Source organism: Aotus nancymaae, unplaced genomic scaffold, assembly GCF_030222135.1.
Source record: "Aotus nancymaae isolate 86718 unplaced genomic scaffold, 86718_ANA_hifiasm-v0.15.2.pri h1tg000051l, whole genome shotgun sequence".
In the NCBI taxonomy this organism is placed as follows: Eukaryota; Metazoa; Chordata; class Mammalia; order Primates; family Aotidae; genus Aotus; species Aotus nancymaae.
Window position 1 is genome coordinate 7,452,313 of NW_026988465.1, and position 20,328 is coordinate 7,472,640.

General features: G+C 45.0%; 1 protein-coding gene across 1 annotated transcript; it reads left to right on the forward strand.

Annotated features, from left to right (window-relative positions):
* Positions 1-899: 899 nt before the first annotated feature.
* Positions 900-1,221, forward strand: LOC110568664 (small ribosomal subunit protein uS10-like). The gene has a single exon (XM_064363127.1). It carries the CDS (start codon positions 900-902, stop codon positions 1,197-1,199), a length of 300 nt encoding a protein of 99 aa, XP_064219197.1. The 3' UTR covers positions 1,200-1,221.
* Positions 1,222-20,328: the final 19,107 nt, after the last annotated feature.

The following is a 20,328-nucleotide window of genomic DNA, read 5'->3' on the forward strand; positions in this document are numbered from 1 at the left end:
ATGCAGCCTTAAAAAAGGATGGGTTCATGTCCTTTGCAGGGACGTGGATGGAGCTGGAAACCATCATTCTCAGCAAACTGACACAAGAACAGAAAACCAAACACTGCCTGTTCTCACTCATAGGTGGGTGTTGAAAAATGAGAACACATGGACACAGGGAAGGGAACATCACACACCAGGGCCTCTCGGAGGGTGGGGGGGACTAGGGGAGGGATAGCAGGAGTTTCAGGGGATTGGGGAGGGATAGCATTAGGAGAAACACCTAATGTAGATGACGGGGGGATGGATGCAGCAAACCACCATGATGGGTGTACGCCTATGTAACAAACCTGCACGTTCTGCACATGTACCCCAGAACTTAAAGTATAATATTAAAAAAGAGTTTCTCAAAATAACCCACACCTTGTAAATACTTATTGCCTGAGAAATTACAGAAGTCTGTTTCGTCAGCAATACACTGCACTCATTTTTGTTGTGGGTCTTTAATCTATCCCAGTCACAAATCACAGCAGTTCAGCATGATCAAAACACAGGCCGCCTTCACAATCTCCTGCCGAGGGGCTGGTTCTCAGGTCCACTTTGCAGTATCTGATTAAACATATAAAGGGCAGGGCTTCTCGTTTCAGAGATCCTGGAGGCGTGTAGAAATCAATGAAGAAGGTGGGCAGCCTCTGTGAGTCCAGGCTTCCTGAGTATGTCTCTGTCACTGAAAAGAAAAGTAAGTATGTGAAAACAGAGCAAGGGGAGCTTCTTTCCCACAGAATTGCCCACAAAACAACAGCTCTTTGAGGAGGATGCGGTGGTAGCTGTTGCGGATCGGATCTGCACGCTCCTGCTCCTGACTCACCGCTGCTCACTCTCGCTGAGGAACAAGTCGGTCAGGAAGCCACGCAGCAGCCATGTCTTTTAAGGATACCGGAAAAACACCCGTGGAGCGGAAGGTGGCAATTGACGGAATTCGAATCACTCTAACAAGCTGCAACGTAAAATCCCTGGAGAAGGTGTGTGCTGATTTGATCAGAGGAGCAAAGGGAAAGACTCTCAAAGTGAAAGGACCAGTTCGGATGCCTACCAACACTTTGAGAATCGCTACAAGAAAAACCCCTTGTGGTGAAGGTTCTAAGACATGGGATCGTTTCCAGATGAGAATCCACAAGCGACTCATTGACTTTCACAGTCCTTCTGAGATTGTTAAGTAGATTACTTCCATCAGTATTGAGCCAGGAGTTGAGGTGGAAGTCACCACTGCACAGTTGTTAAAGAGAGAGAGAGAGAGACAGACAGACAGACAGACAGACAGACAGAGAGAGCGAGACAAAGAAAGAGAAATGCCATCATCTGTCTATTTTCCTGAATAAATAAAATTTAGAAAAGTCAGATGGGCCAAGCACAGTGTCTCACGCCTGGAAACCCAGCACTTTGAGAGGCCGAGGTGGGCAGATCCCTCTGAGGTCAGGAGTTTGAGACCAGCCTGGCCAACATGGTAAAACCCTGTCTCTACTAAAAATACAAAAAAAATTATATGGACATAGTAGACACCTGTAATCTCAACTACTTAGGAGGCTGAGGCAGGAGAATCACTTGAACCCAGGAGGCGGAGGTTGAGTGAGCCAAGATTGTGCCACTGCTCTCCAGCCTGAGCAACAAGAGCAAAACTCCATCTCAAAGAAAAAAAAAAGTTAGATGGTCTGGTGGGGTAAGACGAGTGGAGTGTGGAGTAAGGGATGTTCTTCCTTCTAAGGGTTAGTGTGGGGAAGCTCCAGAATGCTCGGGTCCTCTTTTCTGCGTGGATAATTGCCTTGTCTGTCACTCCAGGTGAGTCACTTCCTCCTGGTGCCCCCATTTCAATCTGGGGTGAATTTAGGAGACTTCTTGCCATGCTCACCATGAGCTTCTCACCAGCTCCATGGCATCTGGGACAAAAGAACTTGCACACATTTTTATGCACCACAGTGAGTGGTATTTGTCTTCAAGAACACTTCATTCTATTTTAATTTAATTTAATTTTTTGAGACACAATCTCTTTATGTCACCCAGACTGGAGTGCAGTGGCATGATCTCAGCTCACTGCAACCTCTGCCTCCCGGGCTCAAAAGATCCTCTCTCTTCAGCCTTCCAAGTAGCTGAGATTACAGCTACACCACACCGGCCTAAATTGTTTTTTTGTTTGTTTGTTTGTTTGTTTAACCATGGGTTTTTGCCACGTTGTCCAGGCCGGTCTTGAGCTTCTGGGCTCAAGCAATCCACCCACCTCAGCCTCCCAAAACTGTTGGGATTATAAGTACCCAGCCTCCATCATTCTATTCGGGGGAAAAAAAAAAAAAGCCAGTGTGGTGACACGTGCCTGTAGTCCCAGCTACTCAAAAGGCTGAGGCTGGAGGATCACTTGAGTCCAGGAGTTCTGGGCTGTAATGCGCTATGCCAATCGGGTGTCCACACTAAGTTAAAGATCAATATGGTGACCTCCCGGGAGTGGGGGACCACCAGGTTGCCTAAGGAGGGGTAACGGAGCAGGTCAAAACTCCCGTGCTGATCAGTAGTGGGATTGCACCTGTGAATAGCCACTGCACTCCAGCCTGGGCAACATAGTGAGACCCTTTCTCTTAAAAAAAAAAAAAAAAGCTTCTAAACTAAGATATACAGCAGTAGTCACAGTTTTTATTTACCCCGTAGCATTATACATTTATTTTAAATGGATAACTAATTTCTTTCAAACCCAGTTTTCCATGTGTTTTGGAGTAGTAGTTTCAAAACAAAAGCACTTATCTGTTTGAAGGCCAAGGTGAGAGGATTGCTTGAATCCAGGAGTTCAAGACTAGACTGCATCACATAGTGAGACCTTGTCTCTACAAAAAATCAAAAAATTAGCCAGGTGTGGTGGTGTGCGCCTGTAGTCCTAGGTACTCAGGAGGCCAAGGGAGGAGGATTGATTGAGGTAGGGAGGTCGAGGCTGAAGTGAGCTATGTTCACACCACTGCACTGCAGCCTGGGCAACAGGGTGAGACTTTGTGTCACACACACACACACACACACACACACACACACCTAGAAGCATTTATTTATCTGACGAATATTCCTATCATTAGTAAATTAATGCCTCTACTTGGTACTCTAAAGGAATCAGTACATCTTTAAGTACTTGAAATTTTATTAATCTAAATAAAAACCAGAAATATTTTAGACTTCTTTGCAAATGCAAATCTTACCTACCACCCTGTCCACAAACTTCCTCAGTACAGCTCTTGACGTTTTAATATAGAAAACATCTGTTATTCTCAACCTTAGAGTTCTCCAACTATTTTCTACAAGAGAAATATTATGACAATTAACATTACATAATGTTTTTCTTCTATACAGATAAGAGAGTTTTCTAGTATTCATCTCCCATGGAGTGTTCCCTCTAAATGTCACAAATCATTTGGGAAATACTTAAGAAGTAGATTTGTATAGGTCACTCTCACATACACACCTCGTTACATAGAAACCTGATACACTAAAATTCACTCTTACAGAACTTAGAAACCAGGAAACTAACTCGATACACTTTATCCCAAAGCTTCTTTAGATAATTTTCAAGTTACATTCAGTCCTATGTTCCAGTAACGTGTCCCAGCCTCTTGCTTCATTTACTGAAATAATTAGGCTCAATCTCTTCGGTATTTCTGCATTTTCTCCAATTCAGAGGAAATGATCATTCTAACACAGTGCCTTCTTCTTGTTCTGCATAACAAGCTCTGAGTGATCAAAAAGAGGTGCACATTTGCTCCCCATGGAAAATAATGAAGTGTCAATTTGTTAGAAACAAATGCCTCTCCAATCCAATGTGACTGCTCAGTTAAGAGCTGGCTGAGAAAGGGAGGAAAGCAAAGCAAAAGGGTTATTAGGTCATTTAATGATCTGAATTATCAAATGTGATTTTAATACACATACACCCAGTTGTATAATGAAATGATATAGGCTTTGGTACATACAAATTCATGTTAGACAAAAGTTCAGGAGTGCAGCTGTTCTAAAAGGGCCTTGCACCTGCAATCCATCAGAGCCTGCAGACTTTGAAGTTTTCTTCTGGTATAACTTTTAAGTTAATCACTCCCTCCTCTGCGCTACGTTGGTATTTGCGTAAATTTCTATTTATGACTTTACTGTTGTGTTTGTTTTCTCGTCTATCTCCTCTGCTGGACTATAAGGTACTGGAGAGAAGGACCTGTGACTTATTGATCTTTGCACCTCCTGGCACAACCTGGCATTCAGCAAGCACATATGAAACACCACGTACCGGTGACATAAGTGTTGGGCAATAAAACTTTGTAAGTATTTATTTCATTTATTGCTGCCCTTGATGCTACCATGTCATCATTCTTTTCAACTTAATTTTTACCAGCCCATGTCTGAGTTTGTCAGTACATGTATCAGGCTTTATCCTTTTGCAGAGATGCCTTGATGGCCTGAATGCCCATTGCCAGAGGTATGAAAAAAAGGCAGAGCAGACACATACAATCCAGGAAAGAGTGCATGGCTGTGGGTGAACCTAGAGCCTTGCTGGAGGACAGAGATTTGAAAGCCTTGAATCTACCAGTCCGCATAACATCTCTGGATAGATAATATCCTGAGGCAGAGCAGGAGAATGCTAGCGCTTTGAGGACTAGCCTTTGTGTCTGCAACACCCCCTGCACATTTCTCCTGACCTCTGACTCACCCTCTACAGTTGAGCACATCGTCACCTTCCATGTCCCCATTTCTTCACCTGCGATGGGAATGGTGGTCATAGATGTCCCTGACATTATGTACTGAGGTGGGGACAAGACTTAAGGCAATTTTTTGTTAAGTCCTGAGTGCTGCAAAAAAAAAGAAAAAAAAATTAAGAGACCAGACCAGGTGCAGTGGCTCATGCCTGTAATCCCGGCACTTTGGGAGGCTGAGGCGGGCAGATCATGAGGCAGGCGGATCACCTGAGATCAGGAGTTCGAGACCATCCTGACCAACATGGTGAAACCCTGTCTCTACTAAAAATACAAAAATTAGCAGGGCATGGGGACAGGTGCTTGTAATCCCAGCTACTGGGGAGGCTGAGGCAGGAGAATCGCTTCAACCCAGGAGTTGGAGGTTCCAGTGAGCCAAGATCGTGCCATGGCACTCCAGCTTGGTGACAGAGCAAGACTCCGTCTTAAAAAAAAAAAAAAAAAAAAAAACACCAAAGTGAACACAATAGTAAATCCTCTTCTTTTTTTTAAGACAGTCTCCTCCAGGCTGGAGTGCAGTGGCACGATCTCAGCTTACTGCATCCTCCATCTCCTGAGGTCAAGCAATTCTCCTGCCTCAGCCTCTCAAGTAGCTGGGACTACAAGCGTACACCACCATGACCTGCTAATTTTTGTAATTTCAGTAGAGACAGGGTTTCACCATATTGCCCAGCTGGTCTCAAACTCCTGGCCTCAAGTGATCCACCCGCCTTGGCCTCCCAAAGTGCTGGGATCACAGGCCTAGGCCACCATACCCAGCCTTAAATCCTTTCTTTCTCCCAAGAGAAAACTTTAAGAAATCCTCATCTTTGTTTCAGCTACTCACCTGTTTTAAGGCTTTACTATCTAAGTTCCCTTTGAGAGCCCCAGAGAACATTCAGGAATGTGCTGCACCCCATAATAGCTGCAAAACAGAAGCAGTAGATGAAGGAAGAACATAGAGGTCTAAACCAACTTCTTGTTTTTAATAGAATGCAATTGGGAGTGATAAAGATTATATGATTTGCCAAAGATCACATGACTAATTAGTGATGCCCTGGGCGAATTCTGTGATACCATACTTCTTAGAATTATTCACAGGAAACTTTTCCATACTTCCACTAGGGTAGCAAACTGAGGTAACATTTCTGTAAAGCAATTTAGGCAATCTTCATCAACCTTAAATGTATGCATATAATTTGACCCAGAAATTCTACTTCTGGGAACTTGCCATAAGAAAGTAATCAGAGAGGCCAGGCGCAATGGCTCACACCTATAATCCCAGCACTTTGGGTTGCCAATCCCAGCAGATCAACTGAGGTCAGGAGTTCAAGACCAGCCTGGCCAACATGGTGAAATCTCGTCTCTACTAAAATTACAAAAATTAGCTGGATGTGCTGGCGTATGCCTGTAATCCCAGCTACTCAGTATGCTGAGGCAGGAGAATCACTTAAACCCAGGAGGTGGAAGTTGCAGTGAGCCGAGATCATGGCACTGCACTCCAGCCTGAGCAACAGAGCAAGGCTCTGTCTCAAAAAAAAAAAAAAATGTAATTGGAGAAACGAACTATGATTTAGTCATGAAGATGTTCACAGCAGGGTAATTTATAGTAAGAAAAACTAGGTAGCAACATCTATGAATAATAAGAATGGATTGATTAAATAATTAATGTTACTTATACAGAAGAAAAACTATAGAAGTACTAAAAACTACAGTGTAGAAGATTGTTTTTAGCAGCCTAGGTTAAAAAAAGCGGGGGGGTGACAAAACAATGTGTAGAGAGGCTCCAAGTTACATAAAAAATCTAAAGAGATGTGAAGAACAGCCCCGATGAGGTAACCCAGGGTCAGAGAAGCTAAAGCAGACGATGTCATAGTCATCTTTTGCTGAAATCTTCATGGTATATGTTTTCAGGGATTTTAAAGACCTATAACTTAACGTGCACTAGTCTATTACATGCACTTTAGCTTAAAGTCACCAACTAGAAGAAGGTGTCAACAGGATGAATGGGAAAGCGAATACAGCTGAGCTTAGGAGTAAGGATTGGGGAGTAGAACGGAAGTGGTCACAAAGGTGTAGCCCAAGATGAAACTCCAGATAGAGATAAGGGTGGAACTGGGTGGAGCTCTGAAGATGAATAGAAGACAACATCTGATAAACTCTGACCTAGCTGACTTCATGATGAGACATCTGAAAGATAACAGGGGCAAGCAATGTTGATAAAGTATGTCCAGGATTAGCAAGAGAGGTGAAGGTGAGGAGATGTCATGACGGAGTAATTACCGGCAATTCTGCTGATTGGAAGAAGGCATCCTCTGCCAGGGATTCTAAATTGCACAGCATGGAATCACAATTATGACAAGTTTATATGTGTGGCAATACAATAGTGATCAAGGTGCAGCAAATTTGGCGCTGGGGAGGGGCCTCTTCCTTGTAGCTGGTGGCTTCTTGCTGCACCCTCACATGGTGGAAGGGGCAAACAGTCTCCCTCTGGCCTCTTTTACAAAAGCACAAATCCCATTCATGATGATGACGTCCTCATGACCTAATCACCTCCCAAAGCCCCATCTTCTTTTTTTTTTGAGATGGAGTCTTGCTCTGTCGCCCAGGCTGGAGTGCAGTGACACAATTTCGGCTCACTGCAACCTCCGCCCCCTGGGTTCAAGCAATTCTCCTTCCTCAGCCTCCCGAGTAACTGAGATGAAAGGCACCTGCCACCGTGCCTGGCTAATTTTTGTATTTTTAGTAGAGTCATGGTTTCACCATCTTGGCCAGACTGGTCTCGAACTCCTGACCTTGTGATCCACCTGCCTTGGCCTCCCAAAGTGCTGGGATTACAGGCAGGAGCCACTGCACCCCGCAGCCCCATCTTCTTTAATGCCACCACATTGCAGATCATGTTTCAACACACGAATTCTGGAGGAACACATTCAGACCACAGCATCTTCTCCCTTCGTTTCATTTTAAAGGATACTCACTGTGAGGAGTCATTGTTATTTTCAATTTTTTAAATAATTATTATTTTATTTTCATTATTTTTTAAACTTTTTGTAGAGACAGGCTCTCACCATGTCACCTGGGCTGGTCTTGAACTACTGGACTCAAGGGATCCTCCCACCTCAGCCTCTCAAAGTGCTGGGATTAAAGGTGTGAGCGACCACACCCAGACTATTTTCATAATCTTTTTTTAAATGTATTTTTAGCGACAAGCTCTCACTCTGTTGCCCAGGCTAGAGTGCAGTGGCACAATCACAGCTCACTGCAGCCTTGAACTCTTGGGCTCAAGTGGCTAGGATGCCTCAGCCTCTCACATAACTGGGACTACAGGCACATGCCAGTATGCCTGGCTAATTTTTAAAAAATTCTTTGTAAAGGCAGCGTTTTGCTATGTTGCCCAGGCTGGTCTTGAACTCCTGAAATCAAGCAATCCTTCCACTTTGGCATCCTAAATTCCTGAGATTACGGGCATGAGCCACCACACCTGGTCTACTTTTATAGCTATTAAAAACTACTACCTCTCCAATGGAATCTTAGTCCATTTTCTTTTTGTTATTGTTATTTTTTTCCTCCACACCATGATTCTGTAATAGTTCATTTTCTGTTGTTTATAACAGAATACTTGAAACTGAATGATTTAAAAAGAAAAGGTATTGGCTGGGTGAGATGGCTCACACCTGTAATCCCAGCACTTTGGGAAGCCGAGGCCAGTGGATCACAAGGTCAGGAGATTGAGACCATCCTGGCCAACATGGTTAAACCTTGTCTCTACTAAAAATACAAAAATTAGCCGGGCATGGTGGCGCATGCCTGTAGTCCCAGCTATTTCGGAGGCTGAGGCAGGAGAATCGCTTGAACCGGGAGGTGCAGGTTGCAGTGAGCCGAGATTGCACCACTGCTCTCCAGCCTGGCAACAGAGGAAGACTCTGTGTCAAGAAAAAAGAAAATGGATTTATTTTGTACAGTTCTGGAGGCTGGGAAGTCCCAGGCCGAGGGGTCTGTTTAATGAGGGCCTCCTGCTGTGAGGGCTCTGCAGAGCCCTGAGTGGTTCAGGGCATCACATCCGAGGGGCTGAGCAGGCAGGCTCAGGACTCTCTTTCTCTTCTTACAAACCCACCAGTTCCACTCCCGAAATAGCCCATCAATCCACTGACTCATTAATCCATTAATCCATGAATGAATTAATCTGTTCATGAAAGAAGAGCCCTAAAGACCCAATCACCTCCAAAAGGCCCCACGTCTCAATATTGCCACGTTGGGAATTAAGTTTCAACGTGAGTTTTGGAAGGGACATTCAAGACTAGCAGGGCCCCACATCTTCCCCCCACTCCCATCCCTGCCTGCCACCTTCTCCAGAGGCCTAAATTGATGTCACCGGCCTCAAACTTCCCACAAAGTAAGTCTGTGGTCTTTATGGAGCATGTCCCCCATAACCACAGCCAGCTGTGCCTACTTGCTGATACTTCTCAGACACGTATAGATCTTCCGGTGCTCCAGGAGAAACTTGAGAATGACCACCATGTCTCCCAGCTCACCAGGAACTACATAGGTGTTCTATAAGTCTTCCAAGTGACTTGCACATTTTATAAAACAGAAATTTGAGGATGTCACTGCAATAATCACTAAAATCCTCTTCTTTTTTTTTTTTTTTTGAGACAGAGTCTCGCTCTGTCACCCAGGCTGGAGTGCAGTGGCATGATCTCAGCTCACTACAACCTCCGCCTCCTGGGTTCAAGTGATTCTCCTGCCTCAGCCTCCTAAGTAGCTGGGACTAGAGGCACATGCCACCATGCCTGGCTAATTTTTTGTATTTTTAGTAGAGATGGGGTTTCACCTTGTTAGCCAAGATGGTCTCGATCTCCTGACCTCGTGATCCACCTGGCTCGGCCTCCCAAGGTGCTGGGATTATAGGCATGAGCCAGTCTTCATTATTGATTACAATTTCACTTAGACCTAGTATAATCTGACACATTTTCAAAAGAGATGGCATTCACCCATGTGGCCTACACCTATCTAGCTATAGCTAATGCTAATCAAGTGGGGAATTGCCATTCAGAAATTAGCCTGAGGGAGAGAAATCCTCTCCCAAACACCAATATCTTTCTGCAAATGTATACACAGAACTTTCACTCCAGGTTCATCAGTAATGCCCATCAATTTGTTGCATCAACCTGATTCCATCCTGTACATGCTCACACATCTAGCAAACTTGGATTAAATGTCTGGAAAGCACTGGAGTCAGGGAGTGAAGCGAGAGCTGGTGGGCACAGAGAGGTGAGCAGGCAGTCCAGGGGAGCTGGGGGAAGCCACACAGAAGACAGGACTCGGCTGAGTTCTGAAGAATGAATAAGAATCTGTCAGGCCAGGGGCGGTGGCTCAAGTCTGTAATCCAGCACTTTAGGAGGCTGAGGTGGGTGGATCACCTGAGGTTGGGAGTTTGAGACCAACCTGACCAACATGGAGAAACCCTGTCTCTAGTAAAAATACAAAATTAGCCGGGCATGGTAGTACATGCTTGTAATCCCAGCTACTTAGGAGGCTGAGGCAGGAGAATCGCTTGAACCTGGGAGGCGGAGGTTGCGGTGAGCCGAGATCATGCCATTGCACTCCAGCCTAGGCAACAAGAGCAAAAATCCATCTCAAAAAAAAAAAAAAGAATCTATCAGGACACAACAACCTGGACAAACCATGAGGGCATTATGCCCAGTGAAGTAAGCCAGGGACAGAAAGACACATGCCTGCATGATCTCACGTACTTGTGGAATCCAAAAAAGTCAAGCTGATAGAAGCAGAGAGAATGGTGATTACCAGGGGCTGAGGGTGGAAGAAATGGGAGAAGCTGGTCAAAGGGGACAAAGTTTCAGTGGTGAGATGAATAAATTCAAACCATGTAGTCCCAGCTACTCAGAAGGCTGAGGCAGAAGGATCCCTTGAGCTCAGGAGCTGGAGTCCAGCCTGGGCAACATAGTGAGATCCCATCTATGAAAAGAAAGATGATTAAGTTCTGGAGACCTAAAGCATAGCTGCTGACTAGTGTTAATAATTCTGTACTGTATACTTGAAATTTGCTATCTGGGCATCATGGCTCACACCCATAATCCCAGCACTCTGGGAGGCCAAGGTGAGAGGATCTCTTGAACCCAAGAACTGGAAGCTGCAGCGAGCTATGATCATGCCAGTGTACTCCAGCCTGGGCAACAGAGCGAGCCCCTGTCACAAAAAAAAAAAAGAGAAAGAAAAGAAAGGAAAAAAAGAGGAAAGAAGGAAGGAAGGAAGGGAGGGAAGGAGGGAGGGAGGGAGGGAGGGATATGCTGGAAGAGTAACTATCAAGTGTTTGCACCACACACAAAAAAAATGATAACTAGGCAAGGTGATAGAAATATAAACTAACTTGATTGTATGATCATTTCACAATGCACATATATATCAAATCACATTATATATGTTAAATTTATACAACTTTGTCAATTCTGTGTCAATAAAGCTAAAAAAAACCAACGAAAGAGTTTTTAGCGTTAAATTAAAATGTGTAGAAGAGGAGAGAAAAAATTTTGTTACATTTTTCTCACACATTATTTAATTATTGCAACTAAAATGCTTCCAATTATCACTCTTAACTAGTCTTTTTTTTTTTTTTTTTTTTTTTTTGAGACAGGGTCTCACCCTGTCACCCAGGCTGGAGTGCAGTGGCGTGATCGTATCTCTCTGCAGCCTCCAACTCCTGTGCTCAAGCAACTCTCCTGCCTCGGCCTCCCAAGTAGCTGGGATTATAGGTGCAAGTGACTGTACCTGGCCTTATTGTTTTGTTTAAATTACAGCATTTGTGTAACAGAAAACTAGATCATACAGAATAATATGTAATTTCAAATAAACACCCATTTTTCAGGAAATGAAATAAAATTAATGTGTCTGGAAGAGAGTTAAGAGGAATAAAATGGGGAGGAATGAAAAGCTTGGAATGGTGAGGGGTGACTGCATGGGAAAGGACCAGAAGTACAACTTGCCTGGAGTATGGGGTACCTGTGCCTGAACCCCACCAGCAAAGCCCCACCAGCAAAGCTGCAGAGGTCTGGTAGGGCGAGTCTGTGGAGGGAAATATATAATAACTTTATGTGCCATATTCAGGATGTAAGAAGTGTGGACTTGACTTTGTAGGGCTTCAGAAAACCCATAAGATTTTAAAAGATTTCTACTTAAATAAATTACATCATCAACAGATTAGAGAATGGACTTTTCTTAGCCTGTTTGGGCTGCTGTAAGAAAACACAGTTGAGCCTTGAACAGTATGGAATGTTTGAAGTGCGAATCCCTCTGCAGTAGAAAATCCACGTATGACTTTTGATCTCCAAAAAACTTGTAAGGTTTGTTCTTGCCAAGCTTAAAATAAAAAAACTGAGGCCAGCACAAGAAGATCCAATGCAAAGAAATTTATTCAGGCTCCCGGGTGAGGTTCTGCAGTCCGACAGGAAAGGCCTGACAAGTCACGGGGACTCCTCTCAGATGTGGGGTTTTATAGGGAGTGAAACAGCTCAATTGGTTGTGGGAGAGCAGGACTGCTATTGGGTAAGTTACAAGCCTTTACCTAGGATTTGGCTTGTTATTGGTTGGAATTACTCGGCTGCTATTGGTTGTTAAGAGTTGGCTGCTATTGGTTGTTAAGACTCAACTGCTATTGGTCAATAGGGCTTGACTGCTATTGGTTGACAAGAGGCTATGGTTACAAGACCTTGTTTGCATATTGCGTTCTTTAAGAGAAGGCCAGGCTGTGTGAGCATGGGAGAAGGGAACATGCCTGAGCATGCCCGAGCTCATCCGGGCTTGTCTGAGCTCTTGAAAAAGAAGGGGGGTCGTGCGTCCGAGCTCCTGGCGAGGCAACCGGCCTTACACTACTAACCTACTATTGACCAGAAGCCTTATGTATTAGTACATTCTGGCTTGCTATAGAGAAACACCTATAAGGAAAAGAGGTTTAGGCCAAGTGCAGTGGCTCACCCCTGTAATCCCAGCACTTTGGGAGGCCAAGGTGGGTGGATCACAAGGTCAGGAGTTTGAGACCAGCCTGGCCAACATGGTGAAACCCCATCTCTACTAAAAATACAAAAATTATCTGGGTGTGGTGATATGTGCCCGTAATCCCAGCTACTCAGGAGGCTGAGGCAGGAGAATCGCTTGAACCCGGGAGGCGGAGGTTGCAGTGGGCCAAGATTGCACCACTGCACTCCAGCCTGTGCAACAGAGAGAGACTTCATCTCAAAAAAAAAAAAGAAAAGAGGTTTAATTGGCTCATAGTTCTGCAAAATGTACAGGAAGTATAGCAGCATCTGTTAGCTTCTAGGGAGGCCTCGGGAAACTCACAATCAGGGTGGAAGGCAAAGACGGGGCCGACGTATCACGTGGCCAGCGCAGGAGGAAGAGAAGGGTAGGGAGCCACACACGTTGACACAACCAGATCTCGTGAGAACTCTATCAGGAGAACAGCACTGGAGGGACGGTGCTAAAGCATTAGAAACTGTCCCCATGATCACATCACCTCCCACCAGGCCCCACCTCCAACATTACGGATTACAATTGAACGTGAGATTTGGATGGGAACACAGATCCAAACCACGTCACTTTACCAATAAAATAAAGTTGGTTAACAGATAAATAGACCACGGGAGGCTGAGGCAGGGGAATCTCTTGAACCAGGGAGGTGGAGGTTGCAGTGAGCTAAGATCACGCCACTGCACTCTAGCCTGGCTGACAGAGCAAGACTTCGTCTCAAACAAACAAACAAACAAACAAACCTGTATCTACATAGATTTTATGCATTCATGACATAGGTTTTCTTAATTTTTTCAGTATTTTTTGCCTATATCTGCCACATAGGCTACAGCAGTTTGCAAGCTTTTTCAAATCATTGCAGATCTCCAAAAACTTTTCTAGTAAATTTATGGAAAAAAATCTACACATCAGTGGACTCAGGCGGTTCAAACCCATGTCATCCAAGAGTCTACTATAAACTAGGTAGCTTATAAACAACAGAAATTTAGTTCTGAAGACTGGGCTGTTCAAGATCAAGGCACCAATAGATTTGTGGCGGGGGGCTGGGCACAGTGGCTCACACCTATAATCCCAGCACTTTGGGAGGCCGAGGCGGGTGGATCACGAGATCAAGAGCTCGAGACCATCCTGGTCAACAAGGTGAAACCCTGTCTCTACTAAAAAATACAAAAATTAGCTGGGCATGGTGGCGCGTGCCTGTAATCCCAGCTACTCGGGAGGCTGAGGCAGAAGAATTGCTTAAACCCAGGAGGCGGAGGTTGCAGTGAGCCGAGATCGCGCCATTGCACTCCAGCCTGGGTAACAAGAGCAAAACTCTGTCTCAAAAAAAAAAAGGGTTGGTGGCCGGGTGCAATGGCTCATGCCTGTAAACCCTCCTGATCACCTGAGGTCAGGAGTTCAAGACCAGCCTGGCCAACATGGTGAAACCCCACCTCTACAAAAAACACAAAAATTAGCCCGGCATGGTGACGCACACCTATAATCCCAGTTACTTGGGAGGCTGAGGTGGGAAAATAACTTGAACCTGGGAGGCAGAGGTTGCAGTGAGTGAAGATCACACCATTGCACTCCAGCCTAGGTGACCAAGCAAGACTCTGTCTCAAGAAAAAAAAAAAGATGTGGTGTCTGGTGAGGACATACTTCTTGGTTCATAAAAAGTGCCTTCTCATTGTGCCCTCACATGACAGAAGGGGCAAGGCAGCTTCCTGAGGACTCTTCTATAAAGGCTTTGATTCCATTCATGAGGGCTCTGCCCTCCCAACCTAATCACCTCCCAAAGGCCCCATCTCCTAACACCATCGCCTTGGGAGGTACGATGTCAACATGCGCCTTTTGGCAGGATACATTCAGGCGCAAGCAGGGGGAGATGTTGGTGGAAGGAAGGGAGCAGCTGGACAGGTGCAATAGCTCAAGGGAACGGTGAGGAGCAGAACAGAGAGGGGCGATGGAATGAAGGGTAGGAAGCCAGATTTAAGAAACAAGTCTGAGAGGACTCAGCAAGCACGTGCTAGGAATTAACTTCCAGTAAAATCTCTGTGACTCATTCGATGTGGAGGCTGAGGAAGGGGATGAATAAGGATGACACTGAGGTTTCTGGTCGGAGAGACTGCACAGGTGGTGACAGCATTATTCCAAATGGAATAGGGAGCAGGAGGAAGATCAGTTGGTTCAGGGAGGAACACAAAGTGCTTGGTTTGGGATGCATTTCACATTGGAAACGCCCTTGGAACCTCAGGAGCAGATGACAGGGAGAAGTCACGACTGGAGATGTCAATGTTGGTCAAAGCCATGTTAAGTACATTAAATCACCCAAAGAGGAAAAAAGAAGGTGGCTTCCTTGCTCAAGAAATTTCCCAACACAGAAAGGGGACAGACTAGCATCTTGAGACAGGACAGTACAGGGATGTAGATGATTTTAGGTTTAAGGGGATATGGACACGTTTGTCAGCTCCAAGGAGGGAGCTAATGGAGAGGAAACAGAATATTCAGAAAAGAGCTGATTCTTTCCCACCTTCCTGCTGTCACATCTCATCTCTGCTTCTCGCTCCTCTCTCCGGCTGCCCGGCCCAGTTCCCAGGAATCTGGGGGGATGTGTTATGAGGAGAAACAACAGAAAGCATCCCACCGCTTATCACAAGAAAGATGGGAACTCAAAACCTTTTTGTTTGTTCATTTGTTGTTGGTGGTTTTTTTTTTGAAATGGAGTTTCAGTCTTGTCATCAAGGCTGGATTGCAGTGGCACAGCAATGGCTCCCTGCAACCTCTCCCTCCTGGGTTCAAGTGATTCTCCTGTCTCAGCCTCCTGAGTAGCTGGGATTACAGGCGCCCACCACCACCCTTGGCTAATTTTTGTATTTTTAGTGAAGACGGAGTTTCACGATGTTGGCCAGACTGGTCTCAAACTCCTGACCTCAGGTGATCCACCCACCTCGGCCTCCCAAAATGCTGGGATTACAGGCATGAGCCACCACACCCAGCTCCCATTTGTTTTAAACAGTTAATAATAGTGATCGTTTATCAGTCTCAGACTCTGGGTCAGGTATTGTTCTACACATTCTGTGTGTATTAACTCACTTATTTCTTTTTCTGTTTTTCCTGTTTTTTGGTTTTTTTTTTGAGACACGGTCTCATTTTGTCATCCGGGCTGGAGTGTAGTGGCGCAATCTCGATTTACTGCAATCTCCACCTCCCAGGCTCAAGCATCCTCCTCCCACCTCAACCTCCAGAGTGTCTGGGATTACAGGTGCATGCCACCACACTCGCCTAATTTTTTGTACTTTTGGTAGAGATGTAGTTTCATTATGTTGCCCAGGCTGGTCTTGAACTCTTGAACTCAAGTCATCCAACCACCTCAGCCTCCCAAAGTGCAGGGATTACAGGTGTTAGCCACAGTGCCCAGCCTAACTCACTTATTTTTCACACCAGCTCCATGAGATGAGGCAGCATAGCACTGATCAAATAGATTCTGCTGTCATTGTGCCTATTTTACAGATGAAAAAACTGAGGCACAGACTTGTGCCTAAGGCTACACAGCACAGGCTATCCGTAGCAGAGTTGAAATCTAGACTGCCTGGCTTCAGCCTCTGCTTTTGATCAACACGTCATACTGCCCTCCAGTAAGAAACCTGAATGTGGGGAAACCCTCAGCCGTGCTTTTAGAAAACACTTTAGACATAATCTATTCCAGCCTCCTATATCAAGCAGAATTCCTTCTACAGCTTGGACAACTCAGGACTTAACAACAGGCAGCCTGTTTCGCTGCTGCCCAGCCCTAACTGGAACAAAAGCTGACAAGAATCTGTTCCTCATCCTCCCTCCTTTGGGAAGCCCAGGGAAAATGTAGCTATCAAGGCGGTGACCCTCACCACTCTCCTGGAATATGCAAGTCATTGTCCACCCTTTCAGAACCAAGAGAAGGGCCAGTTCCTTCTCTTGCTTGGAGCTAAATGAGGATTTAAAGAGAGAGAGAGAAAAAACAAGATGAACCCAGACTAAGGAACTTTACATGTGGCCTCAGTAGGGTACTGGGAAAAGGTGACTTTGTGGCTCGTAGGTGTGCTACGCATCGCTGAAGCCACAAGCATCTGCCTGCCTTAAACCACCCAGAAGGAGCGCACTGCTAGGCTGGACCCTTGTGCATTCTAATGTCCAATCAGAAAATGTGCCATTAGGCTGGGCACAGTGGCTCACGCCTGTAATCCCAGCACTTTGTGAGGCGGCAGTGGGAGGATTGCTTAAGGCTAGGAGTTCGAGACCAGCCTACACAACATAGGGAGACTCCTCTCTACCAAAAATTTAAAAATTAGCCAGTTGTGGTGGCGCATCCCTGTAATCCCAGCTACTCAGGAGGCTGAGGTGGGAGGATGGCTTGAGCCGGGAGTTCAAGGTTGCAGTGAGCCATGATCATAACACTGCACTCCAGCCTGGGCAACAGAATGAGATCCTGCCTAAGAAAAAAAAAAAAGAAAGAAGAGAAAGTGTGCCATTCAACATTTGTCTAGGCTCCTAAATTGATGCAAAAATGGACCTTTCACTCTAAAGCCTATCTCTTGAGTCAATAATTCATAATTTGCTTCTGAAAGTACAGGGTGAGTCTGGAAATGGCTTCCTCGTCCCCTATTAATTAAGCATAGATCTCTAATCTCTGGTTTTCCTTTGGGCCAGTGGATTGACTTAGCATGCCCTTCCAAGCTCGGCCTTTTGTCAAGTACTTCTGGGCCCCTGGGGGAGCTCAGTGGGTCTGTCCCCATTTCGTTCTGTCACCATATGGGCAGCACTCACCTGAAGAGCGAGAGGGCATGGACCCAGTCGGATAGCGGCAGAGTGTCTCAGGAGTGCGGGCCCAGGCTGCAGGCTAAGCAGTCGGCCTCGCTAGCCTGGGGACAGCAGCCCGGGATGACTGTCCAGAAACAACAGCAACCCTTTCAAGAACCTGTGAATCGCGGTTGTAGCTGTCGGCACTTGCTCCTTCACACTCCCGGGTGTGCGCGTATGGGAAAGGGAACAGGCGAGCAGAGACAGGACTGAAAACTCAGGAAACTATAAATAAAAAAGAAAGCTTGAGCCAAATCTTTTCACACTAAAGGAAATAAACATATGGAATAAGTTATTGGAACAAGCAGCTGAGGCAAAGGGCATAAATGAGTTCAACAGATATCTGCTTTGTTTGCTAGAAGAGGAAAGGACCAAAGAGAAACTGGATAAGAAGGAGATAAACAGCAGGTTCCTCTCTCTTATAATTTATGTATTCACTAATTTGACAAAAATGTCGATGAATACCTACTAGGTGCCAGACACTGTGTTAGGTTCCAATGATTAAAAAAAAAAAACGACAAATAAAACATGGTCCCTGCTCTTAAATTGCTCACAGGCTAGTGTTTTAATTGCCTTAAAGTTTTTGTAGTTTTAGGGTTCTATTAAAATTTTATCACAATAAGTATTTTAAGCATCTCAAGACATGTAGAGCTTTGGTAATAAAACAGATTAATTACCATCTCTTTTGTGCTTTGATGCATCTTTTTCTTTTTCTTTCTTTCTTTCTTTTTTTTTTTTTTTTTTGAGACAGAATCTTGCTCTGTGGCCAGCCTGGAATGCAGTGGCGTGATCTTGGCTCACTGCAACCTCCACCTCCCCAGTTGAAGTGATTCTCCTGCCTCAGGCTCCTGAATAGCTGGGACTACAGGTGCCCACCACCACGCCTGGCTAATTTTTTAATTTTTTGTATTTTAGTAGAGACGGGGTTTTGCTGAGTTGGCCAGGATGGTCTCAATCTCCTGACCTTGTGATCTGCCTGCCTCAGCTTCCCGAAGTGCTGGGATTACAGGCGTGAGCCACCACGCCCAGCCTGATGCATCTTTTTCAAACTAATTTGTAATTTTTAAAAATTGACTGTTGGGAGACAATTCTCCATGGGTCTCTTAAGTTTCTATACATCTTACAAGCAAGGTACTTTGTTCCAAGCTGCCCTTACAAGGATGTTTACAAATAGCCTTAGAAGGCAGAGATAGTGTCTCACTCTGGAGAAAAGTGGAATCAGGCTTACTAAACATCATATAAGATTCAAGTTCCTTATGGTTAGTATAACGTGAAACACTGAATGTATAGGGATCTACTTAGATCTATCTATGTCACCCTTATGGGATTTGCAGGGGGAAGGGGAACTGGCAGAAATGCACAAATGTGCTGGTGCTCATGCTGCTTGCTGTACCATTCATCATAAAGTCCTTTGTCTCTGACTCAGGAGTTTCATGTCTTCTGCCAGCATCCATGAAACCATGACAGGCTAACTTGTTAACTTACAAGTAGGGTAAAACCTCAACCCCTCACAATTCTTTACGTTGACTCTCATATGAACATACAAATAAGCACATATAAAGATTTGTTTAACTCTCTAATGAGGGAACAAATAAGATGATAAAGATGATTCTAAGAGCATTTGAAAATGGGCATATACTGGCCAGGCACAGTGGCTCACACCTGTAATCCCAGCACTTTGAGAGACCAAGGTGAGAGAATCACTTGAGCCAAGGAGTTTGAGACCAGCCTAGGCAACATAGGAAGACTCCTCTCTACAAATTTTTTTTTCCATTAGTTGAATGTGGTGGCAAGAGCATGGTGGCATGTGCCTGTGGTCCCAGTTACTTGCAGAGGCTAAGGCAGGAGGATCACTTGAGCCTGGAGATCAAGGCTGCAGTGAGCCATGATCATGCCACTGCATTCCAGCCTGGGCAACAGAGTGAGACTGAAATAAAGAAAAAGAGGAAGAGAGGAAGGAAGGAAGGAAGGAAGGAAGGAGGGAGGGAGGGAGGGAAGAAAAGGAGTATTTATCCTATCAGAAAAAAAAAGTTGAAAGGAGCTTGTTAAATATAAAACTGGGTAATGTCTTACTGGTCAATAAACTATGATCTTTGGGATTATCTTTAACAATAGAAAGAAATACTTTGCATCTCTATGGGAGAAATATTTTTAAGACAGAGTCTCACTCTGTTGCCCAGGCTGTAGTGCAGTGGCACAATCTCGGCTCACTGCAACCTCGCCTCCCAGGTGTAAGCAGTTCTCTGCCTCAGCCTCCTGAGTAGCTGAGATTACAGGCACATGCCACCACACCCAGCTAATTTTTGTATTTTTAGTAGAGATGGGGTTTCACCAACTTGGCCAGCCTGGTCTTGAACTCCTGACCTTGTGATCCACCTGCCTCATCCATGCCTGGCCTGCTCAATTTATTTCTATAAAAATATAGCCTAACTTGGAAAGGCAAGCCATGCCCACCCATGGCTTAGAGCACTCTTTAAAATAATTTAATTTTTGTGGAGAGAAAATCTTGCTATATTGCCTAGGCTTGAATGTGTTGACTATTCCCAGGTATGATATAGCTCACCGCAGCCTCAAACTCCTGGGTTTAAGTGATCCTCCCACCTCAGCCTCCCAAGTAGCTGGGACTACAGGCATACCATGGAACCTGGCCTTAGAGTACTATTCTAAAGGCTTCCAAAGTGCTTACCAAATACACTAGAGGATTGATGCAAGAAGGCAACAGGCATGAGTTCCAGCATTTGGTGGGGGTAACTGG